This window comes from Gossypium hirsutum, chromosome D03, assembly GCF_007990345.1.
Source record: "Gossypium hirsutum isolate 1008001.06 chromosome D03, Gossypium_hirsutum_v2.1, whole genome shotgun sequence".
Classification (NCBI taxonomy): domain Eukaryota; kingdom Viridiplantae; phylum Streptophyta; class Magnoliopsida; order Malvales; family Malvaceae; genus Gossypium; species Gossypium hirsutum.
This window is the reverse complement of record NC_053439.1, coordinates 916,571-932,062: the sequence shown is the minus strand read 5'-3', so window position 1 is coordinate 932,062 and position 15,492 is coordinate 916,571. Positions and strand designations below refer to the sequence as shown.

Genomic DNA, 15,492 nt, shown 5'->3' with positions numbered 1-15,492 from the left:
TTATTTGAAGGAAATGAATGCATTCAAGTTATCTATAATATCTCTGGAACTTCATATTTCAATGTTCTATAAAGAGAAGCATACAAATGTATCTTTTAGCGTACAACTGCATATCTCTAAATGCCATTAAAGCAATGATTAATAAAATATTCCGCGAAAGACTCCGGCACGAGGCATAATCCTCTACTTCTAAGATCAGGCTTCTGCTCTTCTTCTTTCAAGCCCTGCCAGTAAGAAGAAAAAGCTGTAAGATTCAATTCTCAATAATTGTTTTCGTAGCAACTCTGTTGTTTATTTCATACCATTTGCATTGTTCTATAAAGCTTGCTTTGTGATGATTTCATAAATGGTACACTCAATGTCTGCAATGTAAATTGAAGTGAAAAAACTATACAGGGACCAAAAAGCAAATTATAAAGTGATCCAAAGAGGTAAAAAAGAAGTACCTCAACTTGATCATGTAAGAATTGTATGTATCCAATGGCTTCTGTTAACACAGAGGCTGTATCTGTCTGGTAGTCATTCACATACATGAAACTTATATATATAAGTATGGCTCAATGAATATTTTTGTTTTTTATATATATTTTATAGTCATAGTGGGGAAGGTGATGTACCTTGCCAAATGGTGCCACTAACTTTTGAAGTGCTGCAACCCTGTCTCCTAGTTTCTCTTTTCTAACCTTTAATGTCGGGCATGGGGATCGTGCCGTCGAGGACCGGTGCTTCTTAGCATCTATATGGGGTTCCTTTGTATCAGAAAAGCTAACAGGTCTCTTTGTGCTTGTGATTGATACCTTTTATGGTGATTAAATAGATAAGAATCTTGAAAGTGATCAATGGAAATATGAATAGGATATATATATGTATGTATATATATAGGCACATACTTTTGAGCTTGTGGATGGACTGTTATTGCTTTCTGTTCTGTGATTATGGCCTATAAATGCATTTCTGGTTTGATTGCAGCAACTCCCACCACCATATGTTGAGGCCAAAAGATTGAATGATTTCAAGTTCAAGTCCAACGAGCTCGAAAACAATGTCGAACACATTCCTGAGGTAGAAATACCTGGAAAGATATGATTGAAATCATATATGTACTGATCATTAGCATTACTGTACAAGTCTCTGGTTGAGAGCTGCCGCTCAGTCATGTTGCTGTACCATATGTTTCCTCCTAGATCTTGACCACCTGATTCCGGTTTTTTAGATAGTAAATATGGGTCCTCTGTGCTAGTGTTGCAGTACATCATGTCACTCAGTTTGGGGAACGAATCCGACATCTCATCTTTGATATTCGCAAGTAGAAACTCATTGGCAGCAGATTGTTGGTTGAAGGAACTATCCTCATTCATCAAGGGCCATAGATCCTTCGATTTCAGGACGGTTTGAACCGGATTCCTATGGTATCTGCTACCAATATTCCTGCATGAAAAAAAGTAACAAGTTTGTACAACTAAACATGATACATAACCATATGAACATATTACATATAGTTTTTCAAGGTAGCTTAGTACTTACGGTAACGGGTCGGGCTTCCATTCATCCACGGTGGATATTCGATGGCCGGTTTGAGTTAATAGAGAAGTATACTTAACATACTGCTCTTCAACCTTAGATTGAGAATGGAGATTTGTATACTCCATAGTGGCTTCAAAAACTTGTCACTCGAAAGTAATATTCGGTAAACCGGTTTAGCCTTCGACCGCTTTGCTTGCTCCCTCGATTTTCCCTTCCCTGCAACTGCAAAAACTCTCATTCACTTGAGGTTGCACAAGGAACTTTAAGCAGCTTTAGCTTGCTAGTGACGTACCCTATAGCTGTTATATATATATATGTGTAGTGTATGTAATATTGGATTTTAAGCTTCTATTTTTGTCTTCACCATCACATGGATGAAATTGCAGTGAGATACTCAAAGGAAGGGACTAAACTCTGAAAGAGGAAAATTCTATTTGAAAGAGCTCTTTTAAGACCTTATATTATACAATATATATATAGGCATATTGTAGGGTTATCATTCTGGAGTTAAAAATCATTAGCCACCATTTCTCCAGTGCAGGCAAGTATATAATAAAGTTCTACTTTTTACTATATATATTTTTTCTTTTTGAACGATACATATATATATGTATAAATATGCTTTAGTAGTTTACTGCTATAATCTTTGTACTTGATAGCACATCCATTACAAATGGTACTTTTATTTTACTTTGTATATGCATGAATGTATGTGACCAGACTCCGTTACGGTTGTAAGTACACACTGCAACCACGATGTTACTCTCGTCGTTCTGTCGTTTTCGGGTTTATTTGTAGCCGACATTCATCGTAATTGACTGTAATAACATCGAGACTTTGGTTATAAGCAGGCTGTATTTATGGTTAATATTAAAAACTACTAGCTGGTATTGAACAAAACTTAAGAGTGCTTTTTCACCAGAAAGAAACCTATACATACATATATATATAATATAATAAAACCCAAAATGTTAGATCAGAGAGAAAAAAAGATAGATGCGGGCAAGATTGCAAATTTGTTGTTTGCTTTCTCTTCTACTTTCCTTTCTAGGCTGAAGTTGTCCATCATCCACAACATCAAATCAATGTTCATGCATGGTTTCACTATATGTATATTCATATATATGTATGTGTATGTGTATATGTATACGTGGTAAAAAGATCATTGAGGTCTTTGTACAAAAAGTCAAATTGTATTTTTCTCTTTGAACTAAAAAAATGAACAAATTAGTCCTTGTACATAATATCAAAAAGCGAATTGGTCTTTTCTATTAAAAATTTCACCCATTTGTAATATTAAAAACTAGTGTACCTTATGCTAACTTGCAAAGACTAGTTTTTAACAGTAGACATCGGTTTGCTTTTTAATCTAACATATAAGTATTAATTTTTTCATTTTTTAAATATAAGGATAAAATATGATCCAACTTTTAATATATAAATTACCATAATACTTTTATGATGTATATATATATATATGTAAGTGAGGGCTAAAAAACTATATAATTATTGGATGAAATTGGGATACCAAGATGGCAAAATTTGTTAAATGTTAATATTAAATTCAAAGTGAGAAAAAGAGCTCCTAGAGACTGTCTAATCCACTTGCAATACATAGGCCTGCAATTGGAATCCACGTTGGGATCCATTATATGCTAAAAAAAATAATGTTTTAAGAGCATAAAATACAATAATCTTTCTGCTGCTATATACACACACACACACATATAGAGTATATATATGTATTATATCACTATACTTTTACAGTCATTGTATGTAGTCTAATACATGCTTAAAGAATTCATTTAGTTCCCACTTCTCTGCAGATCATAATATACACCAGAATACTGTGGGATTTCAATGAAATTTTGTAATATTTTTGGGTTTAACTTTATACCCTTTTTTGGTCTTTCTGTACTGAGTTGAATAATGTAGGTTAAATTTTATTATTAGTTCATATACCTTGCAAAAATTGTGAATTTCGTCTTTATATTTTTTGAATTGGTCAAGTTTAGTTCTTGTACCTTTTCGAATTTTGAAATTTTTGTACTGATCAAAACAGTAACAGTTAAATTCATTTGGTTAAATATAATTACTAATCCCGTAATATGCATGCAACTATAGATTTGGTTCATATTCTCTAATTGAATTCAAATTCTGAAATTTATATCTCGACGCATATGATAACAAGTTGACGTGGCATCACACATATGATAGTATATTTGGCGCATCATATTTTGAAAATAACATAACTTAATGAATTTAACACTAGGGCTGAAATTTTAAAATTCAAAAAGTACAAGGACTTAAAATGACCAAATTAAAGTATAAGGACAATGTCTAAATCCATAAGTTTTGTAAAGCATAGGGACTAATAGCAAAATTTATGAATGAAAGAAAAAAGCACCATGATGAAGGTGAAACTGGAAAGTGACAATGATCCTTAAAAAGAGGGGGTGTAAACTGTAAAGTTGGGAGAATTGAAAGATGTTTAAAGAAAAGACAAGGATGTTTATAAATCCTAGAAGAATATATGTTGGCTTTTGTTTAGCAGGAGGAACAGAAAATTCCTGGTATTAGGGACCATGCTTTCATTTTTACCTCAGACAAGACAATTGAAATTATACATGACCCAAACCCGAAAAATTCCCATAGAGACGAAGCTAGAAAATTTTTTTAGGGGTCGAAATTAAATTGTAAAGTTTTGAAAAATCAACATGTAATTTTATTATGTATTAACTTATGAATTTTTTTAATCGATTGAGCTTTAGTTTAGTTAATAACGTTACCATTGCAACAATAAGAAAGGCGTGGCTTATAACGTATTTAATCACGTATTATCCTTCAAGATTTTGGGAGTTATGGGTACTAGTATTAGTAGGAATTGTATTTAAAAAGAGTTGGCCAAAGTGCAAATTTGTGATATATTAGCTTCTAATTTCTTCATTTACAAAGGGACTAAATAGAAATTTTTCCATTGGGGCCCAAGATCCTTCTTTGCTCTCGATCCACATTTGTAATTAATCCGAATTTAAATCCAATTCAACATGATTTGATCTTAAAAAAAGTTAACCACTCTAATTCGTTTATATCAAACCTGAATTAACTTAAATATGAAATGATCTAAACAGATAACCTAAAATGAGATGGGCAAAAAACTAGAAATGGTATGACATGTAGGCCCGCCTAGAACACTCGAGCTTCGAACTCAAATAATTTGACGGTTAAATTTCAGTTTTGGTCTCTCTATTATGTTTAAATTTGAAATTTAATTCTTATACTTTAATTTCTTACACAATTTGTTCTCTATATTTTTATAATATTATTAACTATTCCAAATAGTTAATATCATTGACTTTTCGATTAAATTTTTATTTGGTTATATATAAATTAAAAGTATATTTTTAAATTCGAGAAGTAAAAGATTAAATTTTTAAAAATAAAAGTAGGTAAACTAAATTCTAAATATACGAAACGTACATAGAGTTACTGTGCATTAACAAGTGTCCCACTACCCCATTATTATTTTTTGCATAATAGATAAAATGGTTAAATTTTAATTTTGATCTCTCTATTATATCTAAATTTAAGATTTAATCATTATACTTTAATTTTTAACATGTATATATATATATATATATGTATATGCCCTTCCGACATCGACTAGTGTCCCACTACCCCACCATTTTTCTTCCCCTCCCCCCTTTTTTTTTTCATGATAAAACGGTTAAATTTCAATTTTAGTTTCTCTATTACACCTAAATTTAAAATTACTATTAAATTATTACTCTCAGCAGCTCAACAACAAAGTGGCTGTAGTTTAGTGGTAAGAATTCCACGTTGTGGCCGTGGAGACCTGGGCTCGAATCCCAGCAGCCACATCAAAAATGTATTATTTTTGCATTTTTTTGTCAGCTAAGCTTCCAATATGTTTTTATTTTTAATTCTATTTTTTCGTTTTACAATCCATATTCGGGATTCGTGATTATCTCTTCTAACAATATTGGTTCAAATTTACATTTTTGTCATTAAAAATGCAATGTGCCTTTCCACTACACTCGACACTTATTAATATTGGCAATATATATATGTATTAAGTATATGTTTACATACATGTACATGTATATGCATATATATATGTACTTGTACTTAGGGGGGTGGATCTTGGCAAGAGCCCTGGTCCCTTAAAATATATATATTTTTATTTAGGTTTTTTTATAATTTATAAAAATTTAAATTAATAATGGTATACATTTTGACCTCTCAAAAATGATAAAATTTAATTTAATTCTCTAAAAATTATAAAGATATAGGCTATTAAAATGATGAATTTATAATTTTATTATCAGCTCAAAATCTTTTTAACTTCACCCCTATTCTTACTCATATTTCTGAATCTGCCACTGTTTATACATGTGTGTGTATGTATGTAGACATGTATGTAAAGTATATTGAAATTTTGAGGTATTGCAGTTGCTGTCATGGCCGAAGCTTCCCACAAAGCTTCTTGGTTATTGTCAGCTTCTATGGTTTAAATTTAAAAATTAAAATGTCAATTTTCTTGGAAAACCTTGCTGAAATACAAATATATGAAAATTACCCCCTAAGTCCTCCACATTTTATAAGAACCATGCATCTATTTTTAAATAATACAAAGGCATATGATCCACACCTAAATATTATATGCTTCTTGTATTTTTAAATTAATAATAATAATAATTAGATATGTAAAAAGAATTATTCACAATCCGGAAAATGACTCATGAGTAAAATCTTGTACGAGAATGATCCTTTTTTTTATAGCGTCTGTCGGTGTTGTTATACTGACGGCGATACCCCTTATCATTAGTCGATGATTGGTGTTTTTTTTAAATAATAATTTTTTTGATGCTACCATTGTATCTGAAAGTACTGTCAGACATTATAAAAAACCGGTTATTCTCGTACGAGATTTTGCTCCTAAATTATTTTTGTAATTAATTATTATTTTGGGATCAGTTTTGAAAGAAACCCAAATTCGTACAATATTTTCTTTTTGAAAGTTTAGAAATTCCGGCAAATGAAAGCAAGACAGCTGCCGGCCTAATACGGTAAGTACACGTGGCAGCGCCGTGTTCGCTTGGGAATTGAAGTTATTGATGAATAAAAAATTGGATTTTAGTTGAGATATATATGATTGAAGGAAAAGCAAAGGCAAATTTATATTTTAAAATTAAAATAAATAATTATTTTTAGCTTCTTTTTTCTTAATTTTCAAAACATTGTGACCGGTGAGAATTAAGTGGTCAAAAATTACAGCTACTCCTTCGTTGAATCAATTTGTAATTTTTATTATTTATTATTATCTATTTTTTTATAATTTTTCGATATTTGATAAAATATTGATATATATTATTGTCAATATAGGAAGACGTAGGTTCGAGTACACTACAGTGCATTATCTTCCTATTTATTAGTTGGGGAGTGAGAGCATATATGATTAGGGGACAAGTCTAAAAAAAAATTAGTGGGGATTGCAATTAAGTTGTATATTTTTACTATAGTAAAAATATAATTTCACTACTTTAATATCTATATCTTTTTTTAAAGGAGTAAGTCACAATTTTATCATCTTTGGGGGCCAAAGTATAATTTTATCTTTACTTATTTAAATTTTTATAAATTTTAAAGGGGTCTAAATAGAAAATTTTCCATTTTAGGATATGATCAAAACTTGTAATGATATTTTTTTCTAAAATGAAGGTGGATATAAATTTTAGGATTAATATATTATTTGGTATTGGAGTTTGATTTCAATCTTTAATGTGTTACTTAAAAATTATTTTTTCTCAATTTAGTACTTAAATTCGGTTTTAATATTCATTTTGGTACCTAAAGTTTTTTATTCCAATTAAATACCTATGTTTATTTTATTAGAGCACATATGTCAAATATTGGAATCAAAGGTAACTATCAAAGAATTTTATACAATTCTTTAGCATTGAACTCCTTTTTACCATTAGACTCAATTACCAAATTTCATTACTCTTGCAAAAGAATAATCCCAATAGAGTACCTTCCATTGTCGTTTTCATTTTAGTATTTGTAAACAAGAAGTAAAGCCTTCTACTTTTCCCCGCTTAATTGCAGAAAGTGTAAATAACATAAAGATAGAAGCTTCAACATTCAAGTTAGTGCGTGGCAAAGCAACCCAACCTGCAAATTTTCCTTCTTTTTCAAAGATTAGTTGTCCATGAAGATATAATATTATATATATATACATATCTCTCTTAAGACCCCAACGACCAAAACAGTACGTAGTTGTCGTTTACACCTTAAGGGAAATCGCCCCTTCACTTTCCCTTTACATCATCTCTATCTATATATATCTTTTTCTTTTCTCTTTGGTCTGACCATAAACTTTGAATCAGATCAAAATCAAATCTTTTGTTTTAGATAAGAACTTTGCTTTAAGACCAAATTTTTATTTTTGGAACACAAATAAAGGGTCTTTCTTTTTTCTCTTTTTTACAGTGGGGTTGTGTTTGTGTTTGTGAATTTGGAGTTGGTTTAGAGGCTGAAGAAAAGGGTACTAAAGAAAATTGGGTGTTTTTGAGGGAGAGAAATGGAGGGGAAAGTTTGTGATTTTACAGTGTTCTGATAGATTGAAGAAAAGGATATCCAAAAAAGTTTGATTTTTTAATGAAAGATCAAAGGTGCAAGTAAGAATTGATTCCAAACCCCTTTCTATATCTTTTTCGTTTCATTTTCCTAGAAATTTTCAGAGAGAAAATATGGCAACGCTTGTGGAGCCACCAAATGGGGTGAAACCAAGAGGTAAACATTACTATTCAATGTGGCAAACCCTTTTTGAGATTGATACAAAGTATGTACCAATCAAACCAATAGGGAGAGGTGCATATGGCATAGTTTGTTCATCCATCAATAGAGAAACCAATGAGAAAGTAGCCATAAAAAAGATTCATAATGTGTTTGAGAATCGTGTTGATGCATTGAGAACATTGAGGGAATTGAAGCTTTTAAGACATATCCACCATGAGAATGTTATTGCTTTGAAAGATGTGATGATGCCTATTCATAGAGCTAGTTTTAATGATGTTTATTTGGTGTATGAGTTGATGGATACTGATTTGCATCAGATTATTAAGTCTCCTCAACCTCTTTCTAATGATCATTGCAAGTACTTCATTTTCCAGGTAACAAATTAACCCCTCTTTTTTGTGTTTTCTTTAAGTAAAACTTTTATTGGTTTGATTGTGAAATTGGTGTCAACTATTTTAGCAAAGTACTTGAATTTTTTTAAGAGGCCTTAGCTCAATGGTGAGGTTAAGGACTTTGGAACTTTGGCCTTAGCTCAATGTGTGGTTCAATGAAATTTTATGATTGTCCTTGTTTAAAATCTTATGGTTTCTAAAGGGACTCTTAAGGAAATTTCCATTTTTGGGGCCAATTTAGGGTGTAGGCATTAGGGTCTAAGTTCTAAGTCTTACTATGTGTAAATGTGTGTTCAGTATAATTTTACTATTGTCCTTGTTTAGAATCGTACAATTTCTAAAGGGACTAATAAGGAAATTTTCCATTTTGAGGGGCTGGTTTACGGTCTAAGTTCTAAGTCTTACAATGCGTAAATATGGCTTGGTGTAATTTTACTATTGTCCTTGTTTAAAATCTTACCATTTTAAAGGGACTACAAGGAAATCTTACTATGTGTAAATGTGTGGTTCATTGTAAATTTACTGTTGTTCTTGTTTAAAATCTTATAATTTCAAGAGGGACTGTAAGGAAAGTTCCCATTTTGTTTAGGGTCGAAGTCTTACTATGTGTAAATGTGTGGTTCAATGTAATTTTACTATTGTCCTTGTTTAGAATATTACAAAATTTTAAAGGGACTATAAGGAAATTTTCCATTTTTGGGGGGGCCTAGGTCCCTGCCTGCTCCCTAGTGCCACCCTCCCTTACTGATTGAAACGATTGATATAATTTCCCTTTTTGCAAGGCTTTTATAGTGTTAAAGTTTCTAATTAGTGTTAAATAGCTCTCCTTTTTATGTTCATTGGCGCAGCTAGAAAATTGATTTAGGGGATCAAAGAGTAATTTTACCTTTAAATTACCTTGTAATTTCACAAAACTTGAAGGGTCTAAATGGCAATTTGGGGGGGGGTTTGATGACATTTCATGCTCATATGGTCCCATTTTGCATTTACGTTCAAAGGGCTAAATGAGTTGTTAGGCTCATTATAAACAACTTGTACTAGTGGAAACTAGTTAAATGGATTCATTAAAGTACAAGATGACAACAATGGAGCAACATGCTCAATGAATATACATTGACATATTCATTAAAGAAGGGTTATGTTGTACGGACTTATATCCAAATCCGGATTAGGATAGGAAGGTATGACGTTCTAACTATACGGAAAAGCTTTAAAATGAAATTTGAGCTTATACCTGTGTTACAACTTCGGGTTTTTATTTCTTTTTTCGGGTTGTCGACATAATTGCTTCGTTAAACATGGCCACCGTCTTGATTTTCTCATGTTGGTTGTTAATAATATTGTGTTTCAGCACTTATATCTGTGTCTAACCTTCGGTGCGTGTTTTAGTTACTACGAGGGCTGAAGTACCTGCACTCGGCGAACATCCTTCATCGAGACTTGAAACCTGGGAACCTCCTTGTTAATGCTAATTGTGACTTGAAGATATGCGATTTCGGGCTGGCACGAACCAGTAGAGGCAACGAGCAATTCATGACCGAGTATGTTGTCACTCGTTGGTACCGTGCACCGGAGCTCCTACTCTGTTGTGATAATTACGGGACTTCCATTGATGTTTGGTCGGTCGGATGCATTTTCGCTGAGATTCTTGGTCGGAAACCTATCTTCCCCGGGACGGAATGCCTCAACCAGCTTAAGCTAATCATTAATGTCCTCGGAAGCCAACAAGAGGCTGATCTTGCATTTATTGATAACCCGAAAGCCAGAAGGTATATCAAGTCACTTCCGTATTCGAGGGGCATCCATTTTTCTCACTTATACCCTCATGCGGATCCATTAGCCATAGATTTGTTACAAAGGATGCTCGTTTTCGATCCGTCTAAGAGGATTACTGTCATGGAAGCACTGCTACATCCTTATATGTCAGGATTATATGATCCAAGACGCAATCCACCTGCACAAGTACCGATCAATCTTGACATAGATGAGAACATGGGAGAACACATGATTCGAGAGATGGTGTGGATCGAGATGCTTCACTACCATCCTGAGGTTCTTTCTGCAAATGCTTAGATGATATTGTTTTATTGGTGCTCGGTTCTATGGCTGTGTTACAGTATGCTTTTGGAGCCGGTATTATTGTATGACCTAGAAGAACACTATTGAGAGGTATATGCCTTGGAACTTGGCAATTATACCAAGATTTTGTTTACCTTTGACACTCTTGTTTATTAGCTTTGGGTTATTTATGGCAGAATTTGGCAGTGTAACTTGTAATATATGCATGTATTTTAGTTACATTTACTTCAAATATATCAATTACAATGCTGCTATGTTCTCACTAAGCTGAAACGTATCCTCTCTAAGATGGAAATCCCCATGGATAGTTATGCTAAGCTTGTTTTTAATCAGGTTAAGAACCTAAACCCATTTCTTTGTACTGTTCTTATTCGTGGATATTATTTACAGGGCCTTGTTAAGGCATCGTGTATAGTGAAATGAGAAGAAAAAAAAAGGTGTTTTGCCTGTTTTTAAAGCTTGTGGTGCGGTTAATGATGTTGGTTTGGGGAGACAAATTCATGGATAGACTATTTTGATTGGTGGGTTTGGGTTTGATTTGTTTGTTGAGAATGGTTTGATTGAAATGTATGTCAACTTAGGGGTTTTGGGATGTAGGAGGAAGGTGTTTGATGAATTGCTTGAAAGGGATCTGATTTCTTGGACGGAGTTGATTGTTGGTTACGCGAAAGTTGGGGGAATCTGCAGGGGAATCGCCTGTGAAGGATATGATGGTGTGGAGGGTGATGGTTACGGGGTATGCTTAGAATGCTAAGCCTAGAGAGGCATTAGACTTTTTCGGGAGGATGCTAAATGACGGGGGGGTTGAAACGATTTGCTTGTGCACAACTAGGTGCTGCAAAGTATGCGAACTGGATTCGGGATGTTGTTGAGAATTTAGGGTTTAATCCTACTCGTTGTGTTGTAGTGGGATCAGCAAAGTGTGGGAGCATTGAGGATGCATATAAGGTCTTTAAGACAATGGAAGAAAAGAATGTGCTTTCATACGGTTCGATGATTGCATGGTTTGCTATGCACGGTTTTGCTTATCTGGCATTGGAGTTGTTCCATGCGATGGTGAAAATAGGGATCAAAACAAATAGAGTTACGTTTACTGGAGGGCTTACAGCTTGTAGCCATTCAGAAATGGTAGAACAGGTCATCAAATATTTGCATCCATGGAGGATAAATTCGAGGTTTCTCCAGGCGTTGATTATTATTCTTGCATGGTTGATCTTCTTGGTCGAGCTGGATGTTTAGAAGAAGCACTTAATCTTGCAAAAACAATGCCAACAAAGCCTAATGGAGGTGTTTGGGGAGCATTGCTTGGAGCATTTAAGGCCTACTTAAAACTACGAGCTATGAAAAACAGTAAAAGCACTTCTCCAATCCCTCTTAATTTCAATATATATTGAGAAAATTGATTCCTCTAAAAAATTTAAGCAATTTAATCCTTATCAGTTTCAAAAGTAAACAACTAAGTACAATTAATTACGGCCTTAATATTTTTTCCGTCGATTTTACATAATTTTAATTGGTGTAATAACAAATCTAGCTCCCATAATCTATACATTCTATCACAATTTGGTTATGATTTAACAAATTTAACCTGCAATATTTTTATAAATGTGTAAATGTTGAGGCTAAATTTGTTATTATACCAATCTCAACTGTGCACAAGTGACAAAATACAATTATTGCCATAAGTAATTGTCCTTAATTGCTCACTTTCAAAATTGACAAGGATTAAATTGCTCAATTTCAAAATTGAAATGGACTGAAGAGGTCTTTTTACCAACAGCTTTTGGTTAGAAAAATGCAACACAATGTTATGATGCAAATTTCAGAATATGATGGCATACAAAATCCTATCTCACCATCTACGATAGATAAGATTCAATATATCTGTAAAAGAATCAAATGTATCTGTATCGCACCTTGAAAAATATTCAACTTTCACCTCGATCACCAGAAGTTACCACAAGAGCACTTCCCATCATGGAAATGGTGGAATCTCAAGTTATCCCTTACAATAATTACCCTTCTTGTGATTTGAGATACACCACAAATAAATGAGTGGCAATCTTCACATATTCTTATGTTCTTCATAATCCTTATGGGGAAATCAGCATTTATATCGAGTAGCCCGAATGCCAGAGCTAGCTTCTCGCTATGAGTGATTAGTATTCGTCTCTTTTCTTCATCACTCACATCATAAGCAATAGAATTCGTGTTTGGCTGGTGCCCAATAGCCTTTAACCTATTTAGAAGATCCTCGAGCACTTGCTTCATCTCACCGTACCTTGGATGTGACATGTCTCCGGCAAAGAACTCTTGAATTACGCCCTTCTTGGTTTCCAACCAGCTACATCCAGGATTTTTTCTTAGACCTTTCTCTCTCATCATTTTCCTTACCATTAAAACATCGTTCCACCGCCCTGCTGAAGCGTATATGTTAGAAAGCAAGATGTAGTTTCCGATAGCATTAGGTTCTAACTCAAATAAATGGTTAGCGGCAATCTGAGCAATATCAGGATTAGAATAAGTCCGACACGCTCCTAGCAATGCCCCCCAAACACCTCCATTAGGCTCTAATGGCATTGTTTCAGCAAGGTTAAGTGCTTCTTCTAGACATCCAGCTCGACCAAGAAGATCAACCATACAAGAATAATGATCAACACCTGGAGAAATCCCGAATTTCTCCTCCATAGATTCAAATATTTGACGACCTTGTTCTACCATTCTTGAATGGCTACAAGCTGTAAGCACTCCAATAAACGTAACTTTATTTGGTTTGATCCCAATTTTCACCATTTCATGGAACAATTCCAATGCCGCATAAGCATAACCGTGCATAGCAAACCCTGCAATCATCAAACTGTACGAAAACACATTCTTTTCTTCCATTACCTTAAAAGCCTTATATGCGTCCTCAACACTACCACACTTCGAGTACATATCAATCAAAGCCGATCCCACTACAACACAACGAGTAGGACTAAACCCCAAATTCTCAACAATATCCCGAATCCAGTTCGCATACTTTGCAGCACCTAGTTGTGCACAAGCAGAAATAACCCCAACCAAAGTAACCTCATCTGTTTCAACCCCTTCATTTAGCATCCTCTCGAAAAACTCCAATGCTTCTCTAGGCTTAGCATTCTGAGCATACCCCGTAACCATCGCCGTCCACGCCACCATATCCTTCTTAGGCAATTCACTAAACAATTCCCCTGCAGATTCCATATCCCCAGCTTTCACATACCCAACAATCAACTCCGTCCAGGAAATCAAATCCCTTTCAGGCAATTCATCAAACACCTTCCTCCCACATCCTAAAAACCCTAACTTAACATACATTTCAATCAAACTGTTCTTAACAAACAAATCAAACCCAAACCCACCAATCAAAATCGTCTGACCATGAATTTGCCTACCCAAATCCACATCATTAACAACACCACAAGCTTTAAAAAGAGCCGAAAACGTAAACGAAATAGGCAAAACACTTTTTTTTCTCATTTCACTGTACACAAAAACAGATTCCTTAACAAGACCTTGTAAACAATACCCACGAATAAGAGCAGTACAAAGAAACGGGTTTGGGTTCTCAACCTGATTAAAAACAAGCTTAGCATATCTATCCATTGGGATTTCCATTTTCGTGAGGATACGTATTAGCTTGGTGAGAACATAGCAGCATTGTTCAAAACCTTTACGGAGGATACGAGCATGGATTTTTTGGATTTGGGTAAGGGAAGTGCAGCAATTGAGAGCTGAAATGAGTTGAGATTCTAAAAGGGAGCGTTGGTTTTGACGTTGAGAGAAAGGGATGAATGGAGGGGTTGTTTGGGATTGGATTTGTTGGGGAAGGTGTTTGGAGAATTGTTTTGGGATGAAATTTATGGGTATTGTAGAGAATTTGTGGGAAAGGTGTACCATTTATGCAAATTCAGAAATGCTGGAATCCATAAGTTTCTAGCTCCAGCTCTACGTATATGCACTACGAAGCAATAACCAAATAAGGGAGTGGGATGGGAGGGGAAGAGAGCGCGCACGCAGGGGTACCTGTGGGGATTAAACGCTGCGCTTTGCGTTTCTTTATATTTAATGGTTTTTTTTTTAATTGAGAGTAAAGAGGGTATGAAAATATTTTATGCAATCATTCATGAATAACACATTTTTTATTAAACTTCCCAACTTTACTAAAATATAACTTCATTTACTAAATTTGAATAGTTTAAATAATACGTATATCTCTTAGCAACCTTTTTCACTTTCATCACTAAATTTTTTTATCTCAAAATTTAGTAACTTTTTATAATTTTATCCTGAATTCTATTAATATATAATAATACGATACCGTGAAATTATGCAAAATTATCTCTTGAAATTTGAAGTATGTCATTTTAAAAAAAAATTCAATTGATAAAAATGCACCACATCATTAAACCTTAACAAAATTTAAATTCAAATACCAAATTAAAAAAAAACTAAATTACAAATATGTGAACTAAAAAATATTTAAAGATCAAATTATAAAAAATTATCAAATTCAAAAACTAAACATTAATTTATCCTTACATTTATCACTATTCATTACCCACCAGCTTGCATGTGATAACCCTAACCCAAAAAATGATAAAAACTAATTCTTTAATACAAGTATGTCAGGTTATTTTGTCAACCAAACTAA

The 15,492-nt window shown here is 33.6% G+C and overlaps 3 protein-coding genes and 1 non-coding gene across 4 annotated transcripts; 2 read left to right on the top strand and 2 right to left on the bottom strand.

Moving 5' to 3' along the window:
- Nucleotides 1-103: 103 nt before the first annotated feature.
- Nucleotides 104-2,067, bottom strand: LOC107909419 (transcription factor bHLH110). Its single transcript, XM_016836922.2, has 6 exons — nt 1,525-2,067; nt 891-1,428; nt 618-797; nt 447-512; nt 303-362; nt 104-224 (listed from the first exon to the last, which is right to left on the bottom strand). Exons 1-6 carry the CDS (start codon nt 1,647-1,649, stop codon nt 117-119), a joined length of 1,077 nt encoding a protein of 358 aa, XP_016692411.1. The 5' UTR covers nt 1,650-2,067; the 3' UTR covers nt 104-116.
- Nucleotides 2,068-5,333: 3,266 nt separating this feature from the next.
- On the top strand, nt 5,334-5,405 carry TRNAH-GUG (transfer RNA histidin (anticodon GUG)). Its single transcript has one exon. It is a non-coding gene; the product is annotated as a tRNA-His (tRNA).
- A 2,832-nt stretch (nt 5,406-8,237) lies between these two features.
- On the top strand, nt 8,238-10,839 carry LOC107909423 (mitogen-activated protein kinase 7-like). The gene is made up of 2 exons (NM_001327015.1): nt 8,238-8,720; nt 10,128-10,839. Exons 1-2 carry the CDS (start codon nt 8,298-8,300, stop codon nt 10,809-10,811), a joined length of 1,107 nt encoding a protein of 368 aa, NP_001313944.1. The 5' UTR covers nt 8,238-8,297; the 3' UTR covers nt 10,812-10,839.
- A 1,628-nt stretch (nt 10,840-12,467) lies between these two features.
- On the bottom strand, nt 12,468-14,872 carry LOC107909422 (pentatricopeptide repeat-containing protein At5g44230). The gene has a single exon (XM_016836924.2). The coding sequence runs from the start codon at nt 14,736-14,738 to the stop codon at nt 12,762-12,764; it is 1,977 nt and encodes a 658-aa protein (XP_016692413.2). The 5' UTR covers nt 14,739-14,872; the 3' UTR covers nt 12,468-12,761.
- Between the last annotated feature and the right edge of the window lie 620 nt (nt 14,873-15,492).

Bases quoted from the DNA above. Each gene is read 5' to 3' on its own strand.
- LOC107909419 (XM_016836922.2), bottom strand. From the start codon at position 1,649: ATGGAGTATACAAATCTCCATTCTCAATCTAAGGTTGAAGAGCAGTAT. The intron at 513-617 runs GTACATCACCTT...AATGACTACCAG, and splicing joins TAGTGGCACCATTTGGCAAG to ACAGATACAGCCTCTGTGTT. The intron at 225-302 runs GTATGAAATAAA...TCTTACTGGCAG, and splicing joins TTTATAGAACAATGCAAATG to GGCTTGAAAGAAGAAGAGCA.
- LOC107909423 (NM_001327015.1), top strand. From the start codon at position 8,298: ATGGCAACGCTTGTGGAGCCACCAAATGGGGTGAAACCAAGAGGTAAA. The intron at 8,721-10,127 runs GTAACAAATTAA...TGCGTGTTTTAG, and splicing joins GCAAGTACTTCATTTTCCAG to TTACTACGAGGGCTGAAGTA.
- LOC107909422 (XM_016836924.2), bottom strand. From the start codon at position 14,738: ATGGTACACCTTTCCCACAAATTCTCTACAATACCCATAAATTTCATC.